This window comes from Ixodes scapularis, unplaced genomic scaffold (assembly GCF_016920785.2).
Source record: "Ixodes scapularis isolate PalLabHiFi unplaced genomic scaffold, ASM1692078v2 PGA_scaffold12__126_contigs__length_90152505, whole genome shotgun sequence".
Classification (NCBI taxonomy): domain Eukaryota; kingdom Metazoa; phylum Arthropoda; class Arachnida; order Ixodida; family Ixodidae; genus Ixodes; species Ixodes scapularis.
The window spans coordinates 30,623,270-30,651,268 of NW_024609838.1; the positions used below are offsets into that span (position 1 = coordinate 30,623,270).

General features: G+C 47.0%; 1 protein-coding gene across 1 annotated transcript; it reads left to right on the plus strand.

The window, feature by feature from the left end:
* Window positions 1–2,740: 2,740 nt before the first annotated feature.
* Window positions 2,741–27,988, plus strand: LOC115327539 (progranulin). The gene is made up of 5 exons (XM_040207708.2): window positions 2,741–2,876; window positions 6,498–6,749; window positions 11,754–12,041; window positions 15,362–15,604; window positions 27,483–27,988. The coding sequence occupies exons 2-5, from the start codon at window positions 6,509–6,511 to the stop codon at window positions 27,632–27,634; spliced, it is 924 nt and encodes a 307-aa protein (XP_040063642.1). The 5' UTR covers window positions 2,741–2,876; window positions 6,498–6,508; the 3' UTR covers window positions 27,635–27,988.
* The last annotated feature ends 11 nt before the right edge of the window (window positions 27,989–27,999 follow it).

Consider the following 27,999-nt stretch of genomic DNA (forward strand, 5'->3'; position numbering starts at 1 on the left):
CTGACTCGTATCTGTAGTATATCGGGTTCCGATTGCCGGGTCGGGTCGGGCAAAAGTTATTTCGTTTTCTTTTTTTTTTCTTTTCTTTTTTCGTGTTTTGGTTCGGGCGAGCAAAGTCGAGTAGTCTAAAGTGCGCCGTACCCAGTGTCTGGACACTGCTAGTATTTCTTACCATCCGAGATTCTATTGGAGATACAGATCTCGTCTAGGTCAGGGCTCGAACCAAATATATTAACGGTTCGGTTACGGTTAGAGTTATCGTTATATTTATAAATTAGATTTTTGCTTCGTATTGTTGTTGCTGTTCCGGTTTTTATATTTCAATTACCGATTAAGCGTACCTCAAAACCGGCTTCTTTTTGGTCGAAAAAAAAGAAGAAAAGGCTGAAAAGTGAATGGTTCGTCTCCAACTTTAAACCATCTTCCTTCACAGAAATTCGTTTCTATTCTCAATACTTGATTCCTAATAAATTGTATCAAATAACCCTTTTATCACACAATGTGTCGGCGAAACTCACGGTTACAAGTATTCGAAAAGGATGTCGCCTCTCCTGATCCATCGAGTTATCTCAACTCCTTTCTTTGGGACACACACACACACACGCACATACACACATACACAAACGCACACACGCGCGCGCGAATGATTTCAGTTCGATTTAATAATTTAAACAAAACTGTCTAAAATATCAATGCTATGATTATACAAGTTCGAAGGGTCTCATACAAGAAATAATGGGCAAACACTCCCTGGGTGCCGCGGGCCGCCCGCAAGCTCGCACTCCCAGCAACACGAATCCCGAACCCCGCCGAACCTCGCAGGTCGCCGTGCGTAACCAGATCTCGCTGGTTGCCTTCTCGCGGACGAGCGTTGGCGTGGCTTCTCACGGTGCAAGTTGAACTTCATGCCTGGCTCTTGGGTTCGCTGATCCTTGAACATGTAAGCGGAGAATCCGTTGCCGTTGTACCGAAAGAATATCGCAACTCTCGGCGGAGGCTTGTCTAAACATCGGGGTCAGTCACGTACGAGAACAACGATGGCTTGGGTTCACGAATACCCCCCATGCAGCACAAAAAATACATCACCAAGAAAAAAGAAAACCGTCGTACATTCCATCGAGGCGTGCGGATCATAATAAAGTATGTTTTGAAATAAAATATATAATATATAAATAAAAGAAGAGCATTATACATACCCTATGAAACTCGTGGTTCGGGTGGGACCTTTCTCTCTGCGCGCGAACAACAGTTGTTTGGCTTCAGGCTTTTATTTCGAAGATTTTCCGAGAATATTCGGAAAGTTTGAACAGATCTGGAGCTTTCTGGTTCTTTTGGCGTCCACCTGGATAATCGGTGGAGGAATGTTTCATCAAATTTTTAAGCAGCGGAACTAAGGTGGGCTTTGCTCATTGTTTTTATGAACCGGAAGTTCGCTGGGACGTGAAAGACAGGAGCACCGCCTGGTGGCATTTGCAAAGAAAGAGGTCCATACCGGCTCATATCGAATAGCACTGCTCATTTTTAACCTTCGTAGTGGAAATTCGATTCAAACCGGACTATACATATTTTGGGCATTTTTATTCACCGAGATTCCTTCGTGGATTGCAGCGAACAGCGAATCACGTAAAAGGTCACGCCCTGCGTTTCTCAAGCTGTCAGTGAGTGCAGATGCTGGCAAAGTGTGTCCTGTGATGCCACACTAAGCGCGTCTGATAACAGGCGGTCTTCCTTTTGAATCTCGAATAAAAGCAGCCCGAAAAAAATGAAGGGCCAGTCAACGAAACTGAACAGAACGAGCTTGCTTGTTCTGTCTAGTTTCTTTGACTCGTTTTTGTTGTTGTTGTTTATTGCTGTTTTTTTTTTTCTTTTTTTAGGTGCATTACCAACTAGCCCAAGTGTGTACTATACCCTGTTGAATCGCTCACCTCTCTTACACTTACCAACCACTATACTCGCGCGAGCTTGTTGGTGCGTCCAAAAGTCAGCGGTGTCCGGACACGCGGTGTTATTGCTATGCTGGCTGCGGACAAGGCACAGTGCAAAGGCATTGTATCTAGGCTTCGTTTTCAGCTTAAGTCCAGACGCACCAACGCAACGAGCTAATGATACCAATCAAGCAACGTTGAAAGCGAAAGTCACTGGGCCGGTTTTTGTTCATGATTGGTTCAGTGATGATCGAAGACCTAGAGATAGATGACGAACACCATGATGGTGTGCTATTGACGCCGCCCGATTGGTCCCATCAACTCGTCGCGTCGGCTGCGTGTAGGTAATACCTCTTATAGATAAGAAAGTGGTAGTGGTGCATTTATGTCGTCACTTTCATTCGAGATGCATCGCCAAATACCCCCGGTGGGTTCATTCCCAAGTGCTCAACTCTAGAGTGCCTGGAACGCGCCTCCGTAAAGTGACTACGGCATCCTAAGCGGAGGGCAAGTTCGTCTGCTTCGTTTGAAGCGGTTGTGGTGACGTCAGAACGCCGAGCTCTGATTGGACTCTGATTGAATGATAGGGGGTAGACCTCAAGGCAGCTTCGTTTGAGGTCTACCCACTTTCCTTCAATCATGACGTCAACGCAACCCCTGCAAAAGATGCAGACGAACTTGCACTCCGCATTCCGCCCGTGCATAGAAGTGGCCTCGAAGTGCGGCAACACAAGGCATCGTTATCACCATTCTGCCATGCATATTTCTTGCGTTATCTGGTATTGACAATGAGTCTATCGTTGCCGATAGCCAAGGGTTAACAAAGGCAGAGACGATCGAGTCTCATCGGGTGCTTTCGTGCAGTGATTCGTGCGGCCGGCGTTGGGAGAAGGTGACGTTGCACGCCCCTTGTCCTGGCAAACCAGATCTTCGATGGTGAAAAGAAATATGGTAAGCGTGGCGTCGTTTTATTGTTTATACAGTCCGCCGGAATTAATAAACGAACAAAATGAGGAGCAACTCTGAACGACCATTTTGAAGACCGACATATAAGAGGAGGTGACCGTGATGTGCTTGACTGGTTTTATACTGAATAAAAATAAGGAATAATGTACATTAATTTATTTTTTATATATTTTAGCTTGCTGCCGCATTTATTTGTTCTCTCATCCTGAAATATTTTTAGCGTTCGAGCTTGCAGCTTCACACAGAAAAAACAAAACAAAAAACAACGATATATCCTTACATCCCTTGTCACATATATTACACTCAAAAACTTCAGTTCGGCGTACTGCTTGCTGGCGTTGAGCCGACGGTACCAACTTTCACGAGCGACTTGATGGCCGAGTTGTCTAAGTTATTAAAACAGGTAATGCACGCGTGACTGACTGCAAGAAAAGTAATCGTTTTTTTTTTCTTTGCCCTATTGCAAAATTGTAATGCTTTTTTTCTTGTAGACTTTGATACGTATTTTTTTTGTTTAATATGTTATTTCCCACCGTCATGAGGCCTCTCGGAAAATATGGGTCCGTCGGTTCGATGTCAGTGCGCTATACGTCGAAATGAAATTTTGGGGTCTCTTATACGTGACAAGGGGTGCAATGGCTACACTCTTTTTGTATCGAGTGTTAAAAGGGCCGGCAGTCGTTCGTCGATGCACAATTGGATTTTTGCTGCGTTTGATGATAATACTGGTTATTGTGGAACATGAAAGTTTGCCAACATGAATGGGCGTCATGCATGTGCAGCCTTCATTGCACGAGTTGAGTTTTGAAGGTAGTCTTTTAGAAGGAGCCGTCACACAATAGTAAGGGACGGAAACTGCATATTCGGGTTAATGTAAAACCCTACCAGTGAGTGAAAGTTTGAACCAGCAGATAGCGCTCTGTGCCACAGCCAGGTACACACAGGTCGATTATTAAATGGCGTAGCCGGAATATAGACGTTTCTAAGCCGCTGTGCCTGGGCGCCGCCATGATCGACCTTCAGTTTTTGTTTCCTCTGGTTCCGTTTACTTCACTTCATCATTACCATAGCAGGCCAAGTTATTGCAATTTTAGATTCTATTGTGTCCTCAGCATTGACCTCTATAGAGGCTCGTCAACGCCAGTTTCAGTGGTCCGGTATATCAGTAAGGGAAGACAAAGTCAGCATTGGCGGCTGTAATCCGGCGCGTGATTTAAGTGTTTATTTATTATCTCGATAAAAATACCTTTGCCTCTTAGGAAGTATTTTTTAATAATATTTCTGAGAAGATGAATGTTGAAACAATATACATATATTCGACATTTCATTATTAGGCTATAACTTAGATAAATGCTCTTTACTTTTACGTCAGCTTCAGAGCTGTGCGAAAGACGCCCAGAATGTTAGCAGAAAGAGGCACTCAATGAGTAAATAAGCTAGCGTTCAGAAGAACGTCACCGCAACCATCCTGTTGCTCAAAATCGTTGTTCTCAGTTATCTGTAGCTTTATCTCGAAGCGCAGAAAACGCTTATCCCTTCCGCCAGAAATGTTATAACAAAGAGATATCCCTTGAGCTTTCTGACACCGTATCTATGCGGAGAGTGAGTCGTCTGGTTCTTGCGCAGGGGTTTCGGTGACGTCAGAGCAACGCCGAGCTCTGATTGGCTTGGATGGAAAGGATAGTGGGTGAACCTTAATGCTAGATGCCTTGAGGTATACCCACTATATCTTTTTTTCAATCAGCCAATAACAGCTCAGCGTTCTGTCATCATCGCAACCCCATGTTCAAGAAGGAGCCGAACTTTCGCTCCTCAAATAGCTCGAATCGCAACCACCGCCAATTGCACCCGCCCTGCACCGCGAAACAAGATGGCGGCGCCCATAACACATTCGAGGAATAAAGTACCGATTCTTTGAAGCGGAGCTGGTTTAGTAGCAGACAGCCAAGAAACGAAACGATACAATCGGTGGAGTTTGGCTTACGGCTTAACCGTGTCGGGCTCACCGCGTTGCGTTCTATACTAAGCTATTAAAAATAACAAACGGAGGGTGTTGGTGAATGCTTAGTCCCTGACATCTTAAGAAACGCCAGACGAGGCCAATTATACTCGCACTTCTTGCTTCCCGATTATACGTTTTCTCGATGATAAGTTTTCCTGATGAAACGTTTTCCTGATTATACGCTTTCCGGTGTTCTTCTCAGTTAAAAGGGAATTTCAGAAAACCGTTTTTGCACATCCGATACGGTACGAAGGGCCCTCCGGTAGAAACTGCGCATGTGGGAGTCTTCTGCAGTTGCACATGCGCAGTTCGTACCGGAAGGCCCATCGTACCGTATCGGATCTGCGAAGACGGTTCCCTAAAAGTCCCTAATGCCGCAAAACGGAACGATAACAACATTCACGGGTCTCACCATGTTCTGCGTCTGTTAAGCTGTCAGAGATCCTGCTAGTAAAAGACAAACGAACAAAAATGCTATCACGATCTGTTCACAGGTTCTCTTGGTCGGGGTGGTCTACCTCGCGGCCCTCACACTGGCTGTGAAAGCCAATGGTATAGTATTCACTACCTTATTTCGTGAGATGGCTTCGTGTTCTATAGTTGAGTTCTGACTTTTGCTATTTGACAGTGAAATTTTGCTTATTTCAACTGAATAACAAAAATTTGCTACGAACGATTCGTCACGTGCCACTTGAATTACAGCTTACGTGTTTGGTGTGGTAATTACTATGATTAGCAAACTAATTCCCTAAATCAGAGAATTAGGCAGTAGAGACTAGACTTTATTTCCAGATGCCAAAGCATCCGTGCAACAGACGTGACTGCAACAGACGTCATATAGTCTGGGAAATTATGCAGCTTGTATAAACATAAATAAATCGGTTTTGTTTGAGAAAAAGGTGATTCGCGTCGTAGCCAATGCTTTATATTACTCGCACAACCCCTCTGCTATAAATATAAAGTCACGAGAACAAATATTACAATTATACACTTGCTACAATTTCTGCAATATTTTTTTTAATTTAGAAATCATCCGTGACAACGAAGTGATAATCTAATTGAAAAGAGTATTATGCCGGGTCCTGGAGAGTGCCGCGTCCTAGAAAAAAACTACGGGCTGCAGATGCCTCAGTGCACGCTACCCATCCCCTTGAACTTTTAGGACGATCAAAGTGTTCATGTCGAGCTTACAAACAAGAACGCGTTATACCAATCTTTTTCTCTTACCACGCATTGTGTGTCCCTTATATAACTCGTTAATTCCTGATGAAATGTGTTATCACATGTTGTGCCCACCAAGCGGGCAAGTGTTGGGGGCATCCGACCTGTCAGAGCTGAATTAATAGGGAATTGTAGTAGAGCGTTTCTGCAGCCCGCTAAGCACCCGGATAGAGCTCCATAATCCGCCACAAGACCTTGAACTATGCAGACAAGGCTAGCGGCGCGCATGCGCAGCTGCGGCGTTTTCTTCGGGGATATCGTAGCGGAGGAGAAAAACGATCTACTACAACTCTCTATTGTAGCTTTTTCCCCTGTCCCCTGTCTCCCTCCTTTTGTACTCTAGAAGTAAACATAGATTGAAATTGAATTCACTGCTCGTCCAGAGCCGAGTGCAATGTGTCCGGACGGCGGCATCTGCCCCGAGGGTCAGACTTGCGGCGACGTCGGCGACGGCCGCTACGCCTGCTGTCCCTACAGCAATGCGGTCCCTTGCGGCGACAAGTTGCACTGCTGTCCCCAGGGACACCTGTGCCATCTGTCCACCGGAGCCTGCGTCGGAGACCTCGGGACCTTGGCCATGGTTAGGTATCAACATGCCACCGAGATCCCCAGCGGAAACGCAGATTGTGACGACCGTACGAGATCTTCAGTTCTACTTGTAATCAAACTGTTCGATATGGTATATGTTATTTCTTCACCCTACGATAGACCGCAGCGGAATGCTGCGAGCCAACGAAGCCAACACGATGCAGTGCTAGTGTTACGTGACCTTCGGGAGGGACACAGCGACGCGCGAGGCACGTTGTCACGTGACACGTCTGCTGGAGTTGCTGGGATACGTGGTACATTCGCTGCATTCGCTGGATTGGCCGCGATGGCTCGTATAGGGTCTGCGGTGGACTATCGTAAGGTGAAACGTTGTATACACCAATTCATGTTTACAAACAAACCGGAGCGCCCCTAGCGGACGCCACCGGCACCGCGCATGCGCGGTGGATGGTGGGCAAGAAGCCTGCCGTCGCCCATAAACAAACCATTGAATTGCGTTGTTGTCGGCATCGGTGGGAGTCCCCGTGCCCTTTTTCGCGTTGGAATTGTTGATGCTACGTCCTCCTAACAATGTCTGACTATTTGAGCGGCTTCAGCAAAACTAACGAGGCAAAACTTTGCGTGAATAATGTGACGTGCGCCGATTCATTTCACTTAGACGCCGCAGAATGGGCGCTAAAGCCTGACTCCCACGATGAGATTCTGCTCGCTATTTACAGTCGCGACGTCGCTCGGACTTCAAAAGCGCGGACCGTAGCTGAGATGGTGGACGTCGATACTGAAAACCGCAAGTAGAATCGGGCATTACAAGTCGGTGATGGCCACTGGTAACAATAATGATAAACATCTGCTTGTATCTGTTTACACTTAGCCTACTTACCCCAACCAACCTTCAAAAGTGTTTTGAGGCCTGCACTTAGTTCTTATCGCAATTACCGGGTCAACGTTTGGTTTCCGGGCCGCTGTCGTTTGGACGAGCTGACGACAAAAAGCAGCCAAGTTTGAAATTGCAAACGACAGTTCGAACGCATGCGTAATGGGGTACGGGCAAGAAGCACCGCGTCCCGCGTCAACAAACCACTCGAATGTCACGTTGTCGGAGTCTGTGTGAGTTTGCCTACTTTTTTTCGCGTTGGAGTTGTCGATTCTACGTCCTCATCGCAATGTCTTACCACTTTAATCGCTTAAGCGAAATTATCAAGGCTCGTTACGCCGCTAAACTTTCCGTAAATAATTTGACGTGCGGCGATTCATTCGCATGAACGCCGCAGAATGGACGCCAAAACCATGATGAAATTCTTCCAGCTATTTTCGGTAGCGACGTCGCTCGTGTTGCAAAAGTGTAGAAGGTAGCGGCGATGATCGACGTCGATACTGAAAATCGGAAGCGGGAACAGACCAAGCGTAACAAGTCGGTGATGACCACCGGTACCAATGATCAACATCTTGTATCTTCTTTTTACACCGAGCCTACTTAAGTCTTTTGAGGTCTGCAATTACTTCTTATTGCAATCACCGGGTCAAAGTTTGGTCTACGGGCCGCTTTTGTTTGAACGAGCAGACGACAAAAAGCAGACGTTTGAAAGAGCAGACGAAAGTTTGAACGATCAGGCGGCCGTGTGAATTTGAAGACGGACTGAACCCGTGGGTGGTTCGGACAACTTGGCGGTTTTTTCTTGTTTATGTTGGAACAAAGCAAATACATCTGGCGACCACAAAGTGTTGCCCGCGCACGCGATTGTAGTTCGACAGCGTCTAGTTTGCCCTTTTCACGGCTACTATCCACGTTCTCGGACGAACGGAGGGGGCAAAAACACATGAAAACTGATCTTCAAACCTTTCCAGACTCTCTTGGTACAACCACCGTCGCAGCATTTTGACGAGAAAGCAGGTTTTTTGTCTCGTTTCTTCCAAGGGAACACAGGAATGCATGTCTGGCACCGCGACTTCTGCCCACCGCCACAGACCGGAAGTGCGTCCGGCGCGCCACCACCGCGGCGTGACGTAGGAGAGTTGAGTTGGTGTATAGTTAGGAGCACTGCATTGGGTTCGAGTGCGTCTGCAAGTTCTTAACGAGGAACGATCTTGTAGTAGACAGCGTGCAACGTACGGATAAACTCAGTTCAAAGAAAACAAAAACAAATTTTGAAAAAAAAAATAATAAAAACGAGTTAGAGGTGAATCCTAGCGTATTTTCGTCCCGTGAATTCCAATACCATTTTACGCGTACGTATCAATTGACAGGGGAAAAACAGAATCGCTGTCTGTGTCGTCATACAAAGAGGTTCAACTGCCATGCGCTTGCTGCTTGGGAGAGAACGCGTCCATCTTTTTTGACTGCTCGGGTGAGGCTTGCGGAATGCGCGGAAATGTTGAGATCTCCGTACAATACGTCACGATTATCTCCTCCCACCAAACGCGCCGGGAAGAAAAGGCTTCAGCGCTGTTTTCGAAGTTACGTTGTGGCTAATTGGTGCATCGGACTGAAGTATAAATTTGATATTCGTGATCGTAAAAAAAGAAATAAAGAGTGTTTTTTGTTTGTTTGTTTTTAATGCAGATTCTCTTAAGTTTTCGTTTAAGGAACTACCCATAGATTTACCTCCCGTTATTCGGGGACGGTTGCTACATACTGTACTCAATGGGAAAGACAGGTTTTGAAGAGCAGCGTCTAGATGGCGCTTCACCGTATGGCCTCTCCGAAGAATGCAGTATTCTATAGATGGCGCTTCTAACGACTGTTTGTGGGCTTGAGCGGGATCGGGGGACACCCCACACTGCGGGAGTTCCGTAACTGAGTAGAATACTTTACTATTGTCACTGACGAAGTGAGAAGGGCGGAGAGGAGCTTCAGTTGTTCCGCCTTCAGTGAGAGCTTCCTACCCTGAACAACGTTTCGGCGTCTGGTGCACCTCGAGCGCAGCCAAAGCGCGGTGGAAGTCATGGACTGCGTGCTAGAGGCCTGGCGTTCAAAAGGCACCCTCTGCCGTTCTCACTCTGTAAGTGACTATGGAAGAATACCATTTACTCTGCTCACTTGCATTATGCAGCGCACCTACAACACCAGTTCAACTACTCTACTCAAGTTACTGTAGTTCAACTACTTTTCAGAGTAGTTTCGCAACTTTCAATTACATTTTTATTTCGGTAATTATTAGTTTACTTTAATTACTTTTTCTGAGTAACTTCTACTCAAATTACAAATTACTTCCAAATTTTAGTGGTTGTTTTGCCTATCAACAAACATTCCTGCACAAACGAGGCGAGATGATACAAGATCAGCTGCGATTTGCAAAGAGGGTGAAGCATGTGGCGTAGAAAAGGGGGGGGGGGGGGGGGAGAAAATGGTTTGGAGAGTCCGAAACCCCTCAAAACTTTTACGAGCCCCCCACTGCAACAACACTGCTGCGGGGAATGTACAGACACGACGCAAGAGAGCCCGAGTAGCTGTGGGATTGGCACCGAAGACTGGCATTTCTTTGTGTCCCGAAGCTCCAGGAGACTTAACTCGTTTGAAGAAAGGGCTGGTCCCCGCTTCTAACCCACGTAGAAACTTTCGCTCACTACAGGAAGTGCATACACCGCATCCTCACTCAAAGGAGGCAACAAAATGAAGCACCTGCTCTGAAGCTCATCTGGTGCTCCCGTAGTTTGTGATGTTCTCGAAGAATCGCGTGCTAAAGGGCAATTAAAAGGCGACCTTTTGCGTTGCCTTTCCTCCCAAAACTCAGAATATGAAGATATTCAAAGGTTCGAAGATCGTTCGAAAAACCTTAGTAATTCCCCCAACGTTTTTATATCAAAAAGAATAATGTAGCAGTGTTGGGAATTGCTCTAAGTACATGGTACTCAAAACACTACTGTTTACAAAACTTGTACCTTACTTGAAGTACATTCTCTGAGCACGTACTCGTACTTTCCGAGGAAAGCAAAACTCCCGACTTCAATGTACATTCGAAGAATTTGAAAACGAAAATTGGCGTATCATCGTGTGAAAACGCGCTCTTTCGAGACGTCATCTCGTCATTTCTCTGAGTTAACTAAAGCGGCTATAAGACCGACACAAATAAGCGCCTTATAAGTTGATTGCGTCAAATAGCTCGTCAGCGAGAGTAAAACAACTACTCTGTGGCGACTTGAATTTATACAGTATTTGCTGCCATTCCCGTAAAAAACAGATGCACCTCCGATTACCCCTAGAGCATTGCATACCAGTTAAAAAAAAACACTGTATAGGAAATAAAAGGGCATCATGAAAGATTCTGTTAAAAGTACTTGTATTTTACCTTTAAAGACATTGTATTTGTAGTACGTTACTTTAAGTATATTGTACCCGCTGTACTTACTAATTCACTTGAATTACATAACCTCTCATTTACTTTGTACTTCAGTTCAAGTACATTTTCGATGCACTTTACGCAACGCTGTAAAGAAGCAAAAACGTTCTAAAAAATCAAGCTCAGGCAGTGCTAAACCTCAATTTAGAAATAATACATTCGTAGTACATCATTGACCAAACAAACCAGAAAGTACAAAACAATTAGGCACGCACGAGCAGAACCAGCTATTAAAGCAGTTCTGTGAAAAAACAAGCCGATTCATATTTGGCTGGCAAAATTGCACTAACGGGTCAAAACCTATGTACTTTCTTTTTACCATAAAAAACAAAGAAAAGTAACTTCAAAAGTAATTCGCTACTGTTTTACGGTAATTTGTACCTTTTCTCAATTACCTTCCATTTGAGTAATATCTACTCTACTCAAATTACCTTTGACGTCAATACTCAATAACTTCGCTTAATTACTTTTCTTTTAGTAACTTGTACATGTTTGCTTGTATCGTACAGCTTTACTGTTGGAAGGATCTGGCAGCACCAATGTTTATTGTGCCCAATATGGGAGCGCTTCCGTTTGCCATTTTAAGGGCAGGCGCTCTCCTATGGTTTAGGTTGATCCCTCTCTTAAATCTGGGCTCTCTAATACACCGGCGAACCGTAAATTACATTGCATAAAAGACAAATCAAGAACAGAGATAATGAAAGTGAGAGAGAGAGGATTAATGCTCGTTTTTTCTCCTTCTTTTCAATGCAGCCAGCACAGTGATGTGCCATAATCACCAGTACTGCGAGAAGGGCACCAAATGCTGCAGAACCAACGAAGGTTTCGAGTTTTACTACTGCTGCCGGTACCAGAACGGCACTTGTTGCTTAGGCAATACCTTCTGCTGCGACACGGATTACGTTTGCGACTTGAAATACAACATCTGCAGGCTCAAGGGTTCTCACACCGCCCACGTTCGGGGCCTTAGCGAGCTCCAGAAGGACCCGGCAATTCCGAAGAGCCTTGGGATGCCAACCAAGTCCAACAGGGCAAAGACAGGTACGAATCAAACTAATGGCGAATTCCACTGGTCGTTTTTGAGCGCGCCGGATCAGCAGACCAGATCCGAGATAGAGCACGCGATTCGAACGCAGTCGCTCCGCTTCCTGATACCCATTGGAACATGATCCCTCCCCTGGATCGGCGGATGCCTTCCCGTCATTCACCTTCCCGGGAATCCCCCTCCCGCTGTCCCGGATCTCGAAGCACATGTTTTCGCAGTCCTTTTTTAAAAACTCCTTGTTCAACGCATGAACGAAGTTAATCATGACGTGAAAGATGAGTGTCGATAAGCGATGTGCACCACCATCGCCCATTTGCCTCTTCATCAAAATATTCGTGAACGGTGTCGGGGGGGAAGTACGCCCCATGCATGTTTGTCCTCTTCTCCGGAGGTCCGAAAAGGTAGTCGAATTCATGCACGACACACAAGCAATCTCGATCGTCGTCGCCACTACTCGAGCCGCTGACGCTGGAGGGGCTGCTCGAGCAAGTTGACGACGGTGTGTAATCAAGCAGCAGCAGCAATAAATCGGGCGGCACTTCGCGAGCTGCCATTGCGAATTCTTCGAAAAGACAAGATGCCCGGCGAGAAAGGAAGTCCCGTGTGCTCGCCGAGGTCTGGCTGCAGGCTGGCCTCCGTCGAATACGTCGAAATCGGCGCAGCGAATTTTCCCGAATCCGGATCGAGATCTGGAGTGGGAACTGATCCAAAACGACGTGTGGAAAACGTCCGTCTCGATCCCTATCGCCCAGTGAAATAGGCGCATTCCAGAAAAGTCGATCCCGGCGCGCTCCAAAACGACAAGAGGAATTCGCCTTAACACCGCGCTTAGTCCGGTGACCATGGTGACCAAGCAGCCTGCTTGTTTTCTGGCCCATGACTGCGTAATGGCCCCTTCTAAACTCTAAGGCCGGAGTTGCACTGCACATACATCATACAAAAGAGGGTCTGCAAACAAGACTCACCGCACTATCCGTGGTTAGAATGCCCCGTGCCAAGTTTCTCCTTGAACTCGTCACGATGCGGCATTCGAATCGTGGAGATCCCGCGGTGACTCGCGTTCGATTCTGTATGGAGACTTTCTTTTGTATGTTGTATAAGCAGTGTGCCCTCGGCTTCAAGACCGACGACCAGTTCGCGCTTTCCTCTTTCCCCCCGCTTCCTCCTTTCCCCCTTTTACCCTGTTCACCATTGCCTGTTCCCTCCTCCCCTATGGTAAGGAGGATCTTCTGCCTTGCAGAATCTCGAGTCTGGTCGTCGGCCTTTAAGAAAGCTGGAGCATCCACGTACCCGCAAAGCACTTAATAAAACCAGAAGGCATACAAAAAATCGTTCAGCCTTTCCACTCTCGTGAAGAAGGAAGACCAGCGGTGCTGTACTCGATACTGTGTGCTTCTTCTTCGTCGTCGTCTGTTTTTCGCGCTGTTTCCTAGGATGAATTCCCACCAACGCGCCCAACTATCCATTCTTCTATTATAGCTGGAAAGGTTGACGCCATCTACGAGCGACGGCAGAAACCATACTGGTTGTGTGCTTGCCGCCGTCGCTTATAGATGGCGGTAGCTGTCCAGGTAGGTTTGTGTCGACATACACGGACACGATCCTGGGGAACCTATAGCCCTTAACAACTCCGCTGTAAAAAAAGCACCATGCTCAGCGTTACCTTCTAAACAGTTTTTTTGTTGTTGTTGTTGTTGCATGTCTAAATATAAATTTGGCGTTGTCCTTGGGCGAGCTGCCTCCGTAGGTTGGCGCGATCGGTTTTTCAAGTACTTTGCGGGAAAGTAGACGCTGCAGCTTTCTTAGGAGGTAGTATACATCGGACTGTCATCTGCCGTTTACCAAACGCCATCCTCAGGGTTTGTCGGATGCCGGTAGAGGCAACATCTCGTAGATAGCAAATCACTAGTGCCTGAAGTTTCGGCATCACCTAAAGACGGCCCACCCGAGTTCCAGTGAGAATGCTGCGTCAACTGAACGCTCACGAGTGCTGCGACAGCTTTCGGCCGAGACTCGTGTTCCAATCACTGAAAGCAGGAGTCCCGGTCCAGCGCTGGCGCCGCACTCGCGTCTAATCTGAAGCCCGCCTCCTGGCCTTCTTTTGGTTACGCCGAAAATTCAGCGCTAATGTTTTGCTATCTTGGAGGTAGCTAAAAGGCGGCTGGGGTTGGGGGAGCGGACGGAGTACTGGCAGGATATATCGGTTGTCTTGAGGCGTCAAAGGTTCGCGGTCGAAAGTTCCACTCGTGAGATTGGCCTGGATTTTGTTACACTTAACAAGTTACTTGTAATCTATATTGCTTTTGTTAGACAACTGTGTGATTGCTACATTAGATGGTTTCAATTGTAATATTTATTTTAATTGGAATACAAGAAATTACTTCAATTACTCGTTGCTCTCTTACAAAAGTATTGGCATACTATGGCTATTAAATGCTGAATTGAGAGCTACACCGATAAGGAGAAGGTCCACAAAGATGATTGGTTTGTGCTTTGACGCAGCTGGACATGGCGCCCCCTATAGTTCGATCTCCTCGCTCATAGAGAGGCCGGAATGAATTGAAGGGCTGTAAAATGAACAGGAGTAATTGGTGCCTGCACAGAGGAAGTTCGAACTTTCACAGACTGCGCATTTAGGCGGTCATTCTTTTTTTTTTTTTTTACCTCATGATATTTTGAAGCGTAGTTCTGTTCCTGCGAAAAATGAGACCCACAAACTTACCAGGTTCAACGGCGGCGTGTTCCCAGATTACCGAACTAGAGAGGGTTGTAAACTGTGGCGCCATCTCTCGACAGGCGCAGCAAACCGACAACATAGTGCGTCGTCTGCGCGCTACGTCTATCGGAAGATGGCGCCACAGCTTACAACCATCGCGTTTCCGAGTAGCGTACTTGCCACGTTCTAATGTGTGGTCCCTCAATTTCCACCTGATGACGTCAAAGTGTCATGCATCTTCCTGTTCGATCCTGGGGGAGGTACAGCAGCGAAGGTAGATGTGGCAGACGCCTGTTCCACTGCAGCTCGCTCTCCAGCAACTTGACAGTTCACGGTAGCTTCGGCATCCATGAGTTGGAACGTGGCGACGCCGGCGATACTCGCATTCTCTCGTACGTTCTGCCGAAACTTCTATGACGAACCTCTAGAATCGCGACATCCGACAACATGACACGCCGCGGCTCCTATGACGTAATTTGTTGCCATTTTAGGACCATACTCGATGTGTGAGCGGTATGGGACACTAAACGCAACTGTCAAAGACGGGTTCCAGTCACCTTACATAGTAGTACAGCCCACGCATCGTTTCTTCACATGCAGTTAAGTTCGAGAACTGTCCGGACGGAACGAGCTGTCACTACGGCTCCAGCTGCTGCCAAAATGAGGACGGCCGCTACGCCTGCTGCCCTTACGAGCGTGCCCAATGCTGCGACAATGAGCGTTGCTGTCCTCAGGGTTTCAAGTGCAACGACGCAGAGAAGACCTGCAAGAAGGACGAGACTGTCAAGCCAATGGCTGCCAAGTACCGAAGCTTCAAAAAACCCGTGCCAAACATCGACACCAGTAAGTTGACGTATGCAGTTTATTATAACAAAGGAATCTAAAAAAAGAAAACGCTTTGAATGCGGAATGAAACACACTGGAACTCGAAGCACGCTCTAAGAAATGTCTGTGAGTTCACTTTCCTTGTGAGCACGGATACATCCAAACACGGAGATGGCCAATAACGGCGAAGAATTGAAGGACAAAAGTGAGTGACGAAGCTTATATTACGATTAGACTTTAAAAATGCGATGGGTGCAGAGAAAATGAGAAAATTAAACGTCGTGCTAATAGACCCTTTCCAAAAGTCCGCGCCACCGTCTGTCCGCCATTGCTTGATCGCGTACTCTGAGCATGTATTGGACACAGGGGCTTCGTTAGCGTTCGGCGGGGGCTCGGATCCAATCACACGATGCGTGTCCATGGATTAATGGATGGATGTTAAAGGGTAACTGCAAAGAAAAAAAAGTTTTTTTTTTAAATAGCCTAATTGGGACAAGCATGTCAAAAAACAATTTTTCCGCGAGAAAAAACATTTTTTACAGCAATATTTATTGCGTGAGACTGATTTTAGTTTGCGGCTATTTCGCCCGTTTTAAATCGCGCGCCACGAAGTTGTGATTATGTGACGTCAATCCCAAAAGGTTCTCATTGGCTAAGAGTTTGATTGACAGCTTAGATCTTGGTTGTTAAACCTTTGTTATTCGTTGCAATTTCCTTTTGAGCGGCATATTTTTACGTTTAAAGAATAACCCATGTGATGAGAGTTATTATTCTTTACAAAAGGTTTACAAGACGGGCACTTCCGTTTGGATTCATACTAACAAAAGCTTCGCAATCTTTCATGGCCGCCGAACTCTGCTCCCGCCTGTCTCGCCTACCTCGACTAATCGTTTCGCCGAAGTGATCAGTGTTTCGTCGTTTCGTGCTGACCCAGGTGCTTGAGTGAGACTTCTTGAAGTGAAGTAGTGTGTGTTTAGTAGGGATGCCGCGAACTTTTTTCGAATCGAAGTTTCGATGATCGAATCAAGCGGTTCGAAAGATTCGAAAGATTTCGATTTTTCGAATTGTCTACATCGTAAAATTCGACGGAAGTCGAATTTTCGAACTTGCTAAGTTAAAAAGTTCGACGCTTTTCGAACCGTCGAACTTATTACGCTAAAAAATTCGATCTTTTTCGAACTTTCGAACTTATTGCGCTGCAAAGTTCGATGCTTGTCGAACTTTCGAACTTGACTGACCAAAAAATTCGATGAATTTCGAACTTTCGAACTTATTTATCAAGGGAATTCGAAAAGTTTCGAACTTTCGAATCCTGAAAAGTCAGAAGTTCGACGAACTTCGAACTTTTAGGGTAAAAGTTCGACGTTCGTCGAACTTCGAAAGACCGCCGGACGGTTTCATTTGAATTCAAGTAGCGAGGTACATTCGTAATTTTTTTCTTCTCGAACTTTTACACGCGGTGCTGCGTTCCTTACGAAAGAAAATGCCGTTTGTTTCAATGTTCTGGCATGCTTAGTTTTAAAGAAATAAATTCCCGAAGGGGCGAGGAAGGACGACGGGTTTTTGACGATTATCGTTTGTGCCAGATTTGAAGCGCGCTGTAGCCGAAGCTATTTATGGTAGAGATGTTATACTTCTTTAAGAATGATCTATGTATAGCCTAGGTAAGTGCCGTCTTAAGATGTGATTATTGTTATTCAACGTGAGTTTTGAAGAAATGTCCAAACATGTATCTACATGCAATTATGCCCTAAACTTGATATTTATTTTCGTCTAAGTTGTTTGAGGTATCGCATTTAAATTAACACCACGGACAGTACATATCATTGCCATGTGCAGAATGCAAAATAATGTATTTATTGTTTTTTTCACGTAATTAACTCATAGGAGAAGATTTCTAATAGTGTTCAAGTTCAGCACGTCATTAAAAGAAAACTTTTTTTTTTCGCTTCACGTTCCTGTGAAGTATTTCTTTTAGCCCGTACACATTTTGGTAAATGAAACTTGTTTCGAAGTTTTTAACCTCTGAATATGCAAGAATACAACACTTCCGGTGAATTCTTGATAGTTTTTTTTCCAGCTTTTTATCCCCGCATTTATTTATTTTTTTTTTTTTTACTGTTGGCACAGGTATTTAGGTTGAAAAGACATAGCTTTGAACTTCCGAACCACTAAGCATGTGACGAGTAGTGCCTTCTGACAACGAGTTTCTAACAATGACCATCTACGCAATCTTTTATGCAGTGAAGAGCGACAGTAGCTATACATATGCATAAATAATTTCAAATTAAAATTAGCTCGACCACGCCCTCTTTCCCCGTATTGTTTTCTTTAACAGTCCGAAATATCTGGAAGGGGGGAAGGAAACCGAACCCCCCCCCCCCCCCCCCCCCCCGCTACCCTCTTTCCCCCGTTTTTCCTCTTCCGACGCCACTTGTATGGTAAAACGCTCCTCGACCTCGAGTTGTGTCGGCTTTTTGCGAGGCGAATGCTCCGTTCTTGAAAATAAACCTCCAGAACAATTACAAACTTAACTTACTATATGCCAGCGTCATTCGGGCGGACTTCGATCGGATTACTACCAGCGTGCAGGGGGTGGCGAGGTAGTTGCCAGGTCGCTACAAGGTTTTTCTGAGCCTCAAGCAACTGCTTGCCCCTGGCCGTTTCGAACTCGATGAGTATCGTAAAACAGTCTGTTCGTGTGATCACTACTGCGTGATGCAGGTTAAAGTCCCCCCCCCCCCCCCCCCCCCCCCCCGGGCTGGCGGTCACAATTACTGATCTATGGTCACACGTCACTCTGCACTGCCAAATATTCCAGCACCATCCGGGACACTCGTCGTCCCATTTAATTGCCTGACCAACTTCGCAGAATCTAGATATCACACCCTAACTTTTCTAAACTTGATTTTGTGAAAACCAGTGAGTCGTGAAAACGTTATTTGAAACTGAAACTGTGGAGGAACTTGAAAACCGGACTTCGAACTTTGAAAACTTGGACTAGAAAAAAATTCAAAATCTTCGAGTTTTTTTGTTTTTTTTTTTCGAATTTAGCGTCAAAAGAGAATCGAAACCTTCGAACTTTTCGAACTTTATGCAGAAAGAAATTCGAAATCTTCGAATTGTTCGAACTTCATGTCTATAAAAATTCGAAGCGTTCGAAGTTTTCGAATTTAATTTCCAAAGAATTTCGAAATCTTCGAATTTATCGAACCTGAAGTAAAAAAATATTCGAAATATTCGAATCCGAAATTTTAGAAACCGAGAAAGCTGCGAACTTTTCGAATTCGAAACTCCACTGAGATCGAAAGTTGCGAATTTTTCGAATTCGAACCTGGGTCGGTACGAAAATATCGAAATTTTTCGAAATCGAACCTCAGTTCGCTTCGCAAATATCGAAACCTTTCGAAATCGAACCTGGGGTGGTTCGCGACATCCCTAGTTTTCTTTAACAGTCCGAAATACCTGCAAGGGAGAAAAAAAGGCTGAAGCCCCCCCCCGCTACCCTCTTTCCCCCCGTTTTTCCTCTTCCGACGCCACTTGTATGGTAGAACGCTCCTCGACCTCGAGTTGTGTCGGCTTTTGTGCTTTTTGCGAGGCGATTCCTCCGTCCCAGAAAATAAACCTCCAGGACAATTATAAACTTCACCGGATCGGATTACTACCAGCGTGCAAGGGGTGGCGAGGTAGTTTGCCAGGTCGCTTCCAGGTTTTTCTGAGCCTCAACCTCCTGCTCGCCCCTGGCCGTTTCGAACTGGATGAGTCTCGTAAAACAGTGTGTTCGTGCAATCACTACTGCGTGATGCAGGTTAAAGACCCCCCCCCTCCCCCCCCCCCCCCCCCCCCGGGGCTGGCGGTCACATTTCTGCACTGGCAAATATTCTAGCACGTCCGGGACACTCGTGTTTCATTTAATTGCCTGACCAACTTCGCAGAATCTAGATATCACACCCTAACTTTTCTAAACTTGATTTTGTGAAAACCAGTGAGTCGTGAAAACGTTATTTGAAACTGAAACTGTAGAAAAACTTGAAAATCGGACTTCAAACTTTGAAAACTTGGATTAGAAAAAAATTCAAAATCCTCGAAGTTTTTTTTTTTTTTTTTTTTTTTTTGAATTTAGCGGTAAAAGAGAATCGAAACTTTCGAACTTTTCGAACTTTATGCCAAAAGAAATTCGAAATCTTCGAATTGTTCGAACTTTATGTCTACAAAAATTCGAAGCGTTCGAAGTTTTCGAACTTTTTTTACAGAGAATTTCGAAATCTTCGAATTTATCGAACCTGAAGTAAAAATATATTCGAAATATTCGAATTCGAAATTTTAGAAACCGTGAAAGCTTCGAAATTTTCGAATTCGAAACTCCGCTGTGGACAAAAGTTGCGAATTTTTCGAAATCGAACCTCGGTGAATACGAAAATATCGAAATTTTTTGAAATCGAACCTCAGTTCGCTTCGCAAATATCGAAACCTTTCGAAATCGAACCTAGGGTGGTTCGCGACATCCCTAGTGTTTAGCAGCTGTCACAGGTGTTAGTGATAGGAAGCGACGCGGGGTTTTGGCTTTCATAGCGCGGTTCTTTCGTTTTCCTCTTTGCTTGCTTAGCGTGCTTTTTTTTTTGCTTGTTTGTGCGTGCAAATGCTGACTTTTCGGAGATGTTAGATGCGTGATCCCGACAGTGAGCCTTCCAGCAGCCATGTCGCCCCGAAAGGAATGCTATTTGGGTGGAGGCAATCGGGCGTTCGCGTAGCGACAAACGTGTCCAGTTACGTTCTCGTCATATCGCTCTGGAGGCCGTCGAGATTCGCCCCGTGTGCACCTAACGTCCGCGACTAGACAGAAAATAAAAAAAAGCACTATGTCCACTACATAAAAATGGTCTCAGTTCATGCATCTGTAGGCAGGTACGAAATCGTGCCCAAATTTATTCACACCGCACGATGCAACACGTCGCTGTGCAAACGCAGTCCAACACGAAGCATAAAAACGGCAGATTTAGGACAACAATGCGGAGTCCATTGTTCAATTAAAACGTAGTAATTTTGTTGAAAACGCCCGCAGCTTTTTACTCACGGAATGCGTCGGGAAACTTCCACATTTTGAAACAGAGCAAGGCAGATTTACTTTTAAGAACGCTCCCAGCGTCCTCCCGGACCAGTTTGACTGGATCAGCTGACGACGACGGGACTTAACTGGTTGAACGTCAACCCCACAACAACCAATTTGCGCTCCGTGTTAGCACCGCATTACACACACCACAAACGTTTCAGCTCTGTCTCATCGCCGTGTTGCACCAAACGGAACGAGATCGCCGAAACCAACGCAGCGCTGTCGTGAACCTTGGCTCGTGGTTGCGCACTCGTGGATTCTGTGACTCCCTTCGCTTTGAAAGCGCGCACGACGATTACGAACGATACTTTCCATCTTCCGGGAACATCACAGGGGCACTTCTCCCGTCACGTCTTCGCTACATGTGCTCGTAAACCGCGTCAAACCAAAAAAATACCACAGCCTGGCGTGGTTGCCAGATCTTGCCGGAAGTCGAGACGCTGCGTCGTTCAACTGGTTCAACTCCGCAACGCGAGGAGAGTGAGGGGCGGGGCGTACTCCTCTTCCGCGGGGGTCGAAAGCGCGGGAGTTTCAAATGTGGAGAAATTCTGACTCTACTAAATTACGTCCTGTGGCGTAAATATTGATGAAAAAAATATTTTTTTTCGCGGAACATTTGTTTTGTGACATGCTTGTCCCAATTAGGCTGTTTAAAAAAAAACTTTTTTTTCTTTGCAGTTACCCTTTAATGGATATATCCTTTGTAAAGGGTCGGTAGCTTGCGCCACCTAGTCTAAGCAGTGGCGGCTGCCAATGTTGCTCAATAGACTTTGGAACGGATCTATTGCCCAACAAACATTATCTTTTTTGGCTAATTATATTCCGAGCTTGGTCATTCGGTGGGAGACTGGCATTGTTCACCGTGACTTGTTCTGTCGTGTTCTGCCGGGAGGTGAACTCCCATACAATATGACTAGAGTGCAGAACACGCAAGCAAAACGAGACAGAGTGTTCTTTAGCTACAAACATGAATCAAAACGCTGAAACAAAACAGTGAAAACGAAAAAAAAAAAAAAACAGTATGGGCGCAATAATGAAATCATCGCAATCCTTTTTTTTTTTTTGGCCTATTTGTATTTTGAGTTTCGTCATTCGCTGGGATTTTTCTGCTGTTCGCCGTGATTGGTCCGCTATTTGTACTGCAGAAAAAGTAAACTAAAAGTATTTTTTTTCTTCTAAATGATTGGTTTGATTGGATTCAACTTCATTTCGTTGGATTGACAACGCCGCTTTGTATGAAACTTCGGTTGGAGCAGACACTTCTCCTACATGTTGAATATATTCTTCGTTTTAACACTTCCACGTTGACCGAAGGATAAGGTAGTTTCGGTAGCTGTTCGATTATAACAAAACATCTCTCAGCAGCTCATGTTTTTATCTACGCGAGAACTGTGTTTCATCTGACGAAGAAAGGTGTTTCTACGGGTCTTGGATTTCATTGCAGACAATTTAAGAAACGCTGAGCTTTGTTTATTATGCTCCTTCTTCTTGCCTCTTAATTTGTTCTTCAACTTTCTCGCCGGCTTCTCGGTGACTCCAGTTCTAATCATGAAAGTTAAAACGGGCTTAGACATACAAGGGCAACGACCCTCTACACAACTAAAGAGCACCATCTCTGTGTAAATTTACGATAAAGAAAGAGGAACAGTTAAGACAAACAGACGAAGCCTGTCTTGTCTGTTTGTCTTAAATGTTCCTTTTTCCTTATCGTAAATTAATAACCAACACGCTCAACCTGTGTAGACCATTTGAGGAAATACATATATTGCCCCCCCCTGTCGAGGAACTCGCCAAAGCCTCGAACATAGCGGCTGTTGCGAAACCGAAAAAAGGAAGGAGGGTTGCCATACGGTATCACTTTATTTTGAAAAGGCTATTAGAACAATGGTTAAAACTCCAAAACCAATGCGCAACGTAGCCATTTTAGCCTCTGGGCAACACCTGTAGTTAAAGTTGTTCCTCCCGGTGGTGTGGGAGGCAGGTTCCGCTTCGATGGTCTGGAGCGTGGTGGCACGAACGTCGCTGAGTGACGGGTCGACTCACTGCTTGTAGAGGACTATGTGCATTTATTTACACTCTAGTTACAAGTCCCAACTTGGGAAATCATCCCGCCTCGTCTAAGGCCTCGACCCCCGTCCCCAATTTCTCTCCATCAAATCCAAAGTCCGAATCCCTCAAAATCCTCTCCGCGCTCCTTTTGTAGGCCCGTAGGGGCCTCCTTTCCCTTCAGGAACCGACCAATCACTTCAAATTCCGCCACTCACACGTGGTACACTGTTCTCGAATGGTCGGCGAGCTGTCATTTTAGCGTCCCAACCGCCAAACCTAAACTCCTTGTAGAGTTGTTCTCTGCAATTTTCCCAGCCTGACTGGCGCCAACCGCTAAGTTATTGCATCGGGCAAAAAGCGACAATTTTATACAAAGCGGCAAAACCCTCTGCATACACGCACATTCGGCTATAAGCCACAAGCATCTTCCAGCGCGGGCTCTTTCGGTCCCGGTCCGAGCAGACCCCCGAAACCCGAGACGCTTCTTAACGACCGGCGGGGGGACCGCTCCCGCGTCGCGGCCGCTCTGGCCCCGCCGACCCAAACGTAGAAAGCTAAAAAAACACAATGCCGACGCAACTCTGGAAAGATAAACTTTCCTAACCAAAAGAAAACACCTTAATTAATAAGCAGGACTCCTAAATACTTAACTCCTCCCCACCAAGACTGTTGCGTTGACACTTGATGTAAGCGCAACATAAATTCCTTCCCCGAATATCGCACTGGCAAATATTCGAACCAACTACTTGGCCCACAGTTAACCAAAAGCAACAACGTCAACATCACGCTCTAAAAGTTCACCAACTGATCATACGTAAATGTGAACACAATCAAACGGCACCGATAAAAATAAGAAAATGGTTACAATTCCAAAACCAGAAACACTAAAACGGCTGCCGCAGGCAAAACGTCCAACACACACCAGAATGGGCACACAAAAGAAAAATTGCCGTGATAGCTGTAATGTTCAAAGTCAAACTGCCACTCACGATCACACACAAGTTGGACCCACTCCTGTACATTCCAGGGTCCCGCAAAATCAGTGGTGGGAGCTCTCAAAACTGTGGCATAATGACCACGCCCTAATCATGCCTGCAGGTCTAGCCGCAACATGCTTACCAACGCTAAAGCTACCAAACACGTTTCAATTACGTGGGGACACTCAAACTTCCCCGCAGAGAATAAAAACCGAACACAAAAAATATATATTTCGTAGAATATAATATACCGAGGGGCCAACCGAAGGCCAAAAGAACAATGAATCAGGGGGGCCGTGACATAAATGTAGACTAAAAGTGAAATAAAAACCTAGTAGCCTGGCTAGCTACCCCCCTAATCGTGGCCGTTTGGTCGTCCATCTCGTCGCCGTTAAAGACGTTCTGAGGACTACCTGGGGCGGCTCGCAGTCAGTCGCTTCCGCAACACCCGCCGATCCCGAGCCCAAACCTGAAGTCTGCTGTTCACGCGTGCGAGCTCTGGGCACCGACCGGTGTGGCTTCCTCGTCTCCTCCGTGTTCATTTGGCTTTTTTCGCCCCCGCAGCACTTTGCGTCCAGACTCCCCCTTCTGGAGTAGCGCGACGCAACCTTGTCCCTGGGCGTCGCCCTGCGATGCACCACCGGCCTGACCTTCGGCGACGACACGGCCCTGGTCCCGAAGTCGGCGCCTCTCCGCAGTCGGAGCTTCCGTCTCGACGCCTGGATCGGAGGAATCAAGGCTCTCTTCGCCGTCCTCTCGCCGTCGTTCACATCCTCTTCATGACCGTCCTTGTCGTAGCCCGGAGCCGATGCAGGGTTGGACCCGGAGTCCTTGTTGACCGCCGACTCCGACCTGGCGATGCGCTTCTTGCGCAGCCGTTTCCTCCCAGCCTGGGACGGCCCTTGCCTGCCCAGTGCTGCGGTGACCGGTGCGCCGGGGTTCCCTGGATCCCGGCGCTCGATGTCGCCAACCGGGTTCGTCCCCTCGTCGCCGCCGTCACCATCGCTCCCGCTCTCGCTCTCGCCTCCTTGCGTCACCGGATCACCGGCGGGTGCATCTGCCTCGTCCGCGTCAGCTCTCCTATTAACGGGCTTCACCTCGCGGCCGCCGCAGTCATCGCCGTATGCGTTCTCCTCGCGGTCTTCCTCCGGATTTTCAAGCTTCTGCCGCTCGTACAAGATTTCGGGTAACCCGTCGTCGTCGTCCGTTTTCCCGGTGGGCTTCTGGTGTCCCTTGCCCGTCCGGACCGCCGGCTCGACCTCGATGTCGCCGCAGTCATCGCTGTCCGCGTCTATCTTCTCGGTGGGTTTGGACTGTCCGTTGTCCGTTTTGACAACCGCATTGGATGCGCCGCCCGCTCCGACCCGGCCCTCGTCTTTCCTACCGCGGCGCGACTTCTCTTCTGCCTGCTTCAGATTAAATTGGGCGATCTCGAGCCTGGCTTTTAGAGCTGCAATTTTTAGCTCAAACGCGTTATCGCCCTCACTCCCTTCACCGCTGTCACCATCGCTCACGCTTTCGCAGCGGGCCTCGATGTTCACCTGTTCCGGGCGTGTCGTCCACGGCAGCAGGAGACTTTCCCATTCCACTAGGTGTTGTTCGCCCGTCTTGACGACCGCCTCAGATTTTCCGTTCGCTCCAACCTGGCCCTCATCTTTCCCACCGCGGCGCCAATTCTCCTCGTCCTGATTAGCGTAAAATTTGGCTATCCTGAGTTTGAGTCTTAAAGATGCAATTTTTAGCTGGAGAGCGTTCTCTCTTTCACTCCCTCCCCCTTTTAATATGTCGTCCAACATCGCCGGGCTCTAATCCCCGTTCTCGCTCATTATAACTCGAGCTCCTTTAGTCGTCGACCGCGACACCACTGACATGCGAAACTCGGAGGAAACAGAAATGAGTCCCACCTGTGTCAGCGCGCCGCTCCTGAGTCGATGACTCTCCGGTGTCGCTGGACGTCACCCACCGGAGTCGGTCTTGGGTTCGGGCCCGGCTGGTCCGCTCTTCAGGTCGCAACACCACGCAACCTCTCACGAAGACGATGCTGCGTCGTCGCTGTATTTTGGGCCGTAACCCACGAAGCTTCTCGCGTGTATGTTGCTCCGTCCACTCGTTCTCTTCGGGTCGTAACCCACAAGGCCTCTCACGAGGATGTCGCCTTGTTCACATCGGGTCGAAACCCACGAGGCCTCTCACGGGGATGTCGCCTTCTTCTCTTCGGGTCGAAACCCACCAGGACCTCTCACGTGGATGTCGTCCTGGTCACTTCGGGCCGGAGCCCACGAGGCTTCTCACGTGGATGTTGCCTCGTCCACCGTTGACGTCGGGTCGAAACACCCAAGACCTCTCACGTAGATGCCGTCTTGGTCACTTCGGGCCGGAGCCCACGAGGCTTCTCACAGGGATGCTGCCTCGTCCACCGTTGAGCCGAAGCTCACGTACTTGCCCGCAGGTCGCCGCCACGTCGTCTCACCGGAAATCGCGCCACCATCCTGTCGACTGCGCCAGTTAAAGTTGTTCCTCCCGGTGGTGTGGGAGGCAGGTTCCGCTTCGATGGTCTGGAGCGTGGTGGCACGAACGTCGCTGTAGTGACGGGTCGACTCACTGCTTGTAGAGGACTATGTGCATTTATTTACACCCTAGTTACAAGTCCCAACTTGGGAAATCATCCCGCCTCGTCTAAGGTCTCGACCCCCGTCCCCAATTTCTCTCCATCAAATCCAAAGTCCGAATCCCTCAAAATCCTCTCCGCGCTCCTTTTGTAGGCCCGTAGGGGCCTCCGTTCCCTTCAGGAACCGACCAATCACTTCAAATTCCGCCACTCACACGTGGTACACTGTTCTCGAATGGTCGGCGAGCTGTCATTTTAGCGTCCCAACCGCCAAACCCAAACTCCTTGTAGAGTTGTTCTCTGCAATTTTCCCAGCCTGACTGGCGCCAACCGCTAAGTTATTGCATCGGGCAAAAAGCGACAATTTTATACAAAGCGGCAAAACCCTCTGCATACACGCACATTCGGCTATAAGCCACAAGCATCTTCCAGCGCGGGCTCTTTCGGTCCCGGTCCGAGCAGACCCCCGAAACCCGAGACGCTTCTTAACGACCGGCGGGGGACCGCTCCCGCGTCGCGGCCGCTCTGGCCCCGCCGACCCAAACGTAGAAAGCTAAAAAAACACAATGCCGACGCAACTCTGGAAAGATAAACTTTCCTAACCAAAAGAAAACACCTTAATTAATAAGCAGGACTCCTAAATACTTAACTCCTGTATAATCGACCAGTTAACGCAAGTTACTCACAATAAAACCGAGCCCGCGTTGCTTTTTTTATCTTTAACCTAACATCCTCCGGCGTCTCCTTGGCACGCCGAACAAGATCATACCCAGAACGCCACCACTTCTGCCCAGCCATCTCCCCCTCCGTTCGCTCCTTCCTCTTGCGAGGCATTGGGAAGACTGCGGCGCAACCTTTGAGCGCCTCGTTGCGCATCCTGCGCATGCGTGCGATAAGGAGAGGTGAAGGTGCCACGTGTACCTCATCATTATTCGCATGCGCATGTTCAATCTGATGTGGTGATTCGATGATTTAAAGAAGCGCTTCCGCATTGAAGGTTGCCGTTGTAACTTGCGTATGGACGCCTGTCCACGGCCGCTTGATCCCGCGGCCGCGGCCTGACGAAGTTTTGTCGAATATTTGTCAGAATTAAGTTAATGTTGAATCTTGCCAAAACCTGAACGTCGGCCTATCTCGTTTATGTCGTTTCAGCGCCGAGCGTTCCCTGTCCCACCTGGATGATTTGTGGCAGCAACAGCTGCTGCGTGAACCAGTACGGAGCGTACAGGTGCAGTCCGTACACCAACGGAACATGCTGCTCAGACGGAGTGTCCGGTTGTCCTCCTGGAAAGATCTGCGTTTAGGATTTTTTAAGCTACCCAGAGCTAACTACATCTTTAAAATACTTTGTTTTTACTGTTCTCAACATGCTAATTATTATCTCTAAATTCAAAAAGGGTTCTTAATAAAAACGGAACCTAATTATACAAACCGACATTCGCCTTTCCCCGCGCTTAACAATGGCATGAAGTCGCATGTTGCAAAACTTCCATGTCGAGCAGGTAGTCTAAAATAATAAAAAAAAAAAAAGCATGTATGTACAGTCTTGCCTTCGGTAAGCTTCCAGAACATGCATTTCTCACAATCAGAATGCCTTGCGAACCCGTTGAGAAAAAACGCTTTACTGTCAAAATAAAACATCTGTTGTCACCTTTTCAGCGTTGCTAAA

Excerpts from the sequence above, each read along its gene's own strand:
- LOC115327539 (XM_040207708.2), top strand. The coding sequence starts at position 6,509 with ATGTGTCCGGACGGCGGCATCTGCCCCGAGGGTCAGACTTGCGGCGAC. Across the intron at positions 6,750-11,753 it reads AAACGCAGATTGTGACGACC|CCAGCACAGTGATGTGCCAT; the intron begins GTACGAGATCTT and ends TTTTCAATGCAG. Across the intron at positions 15,605-27,482 it reads CGTGCCAAACATCGACACCA|CGCCGAGCGTTCCCTGTCCC; the intron begins GTAAGTTGACGT and ends ATGTCGTTTCAG.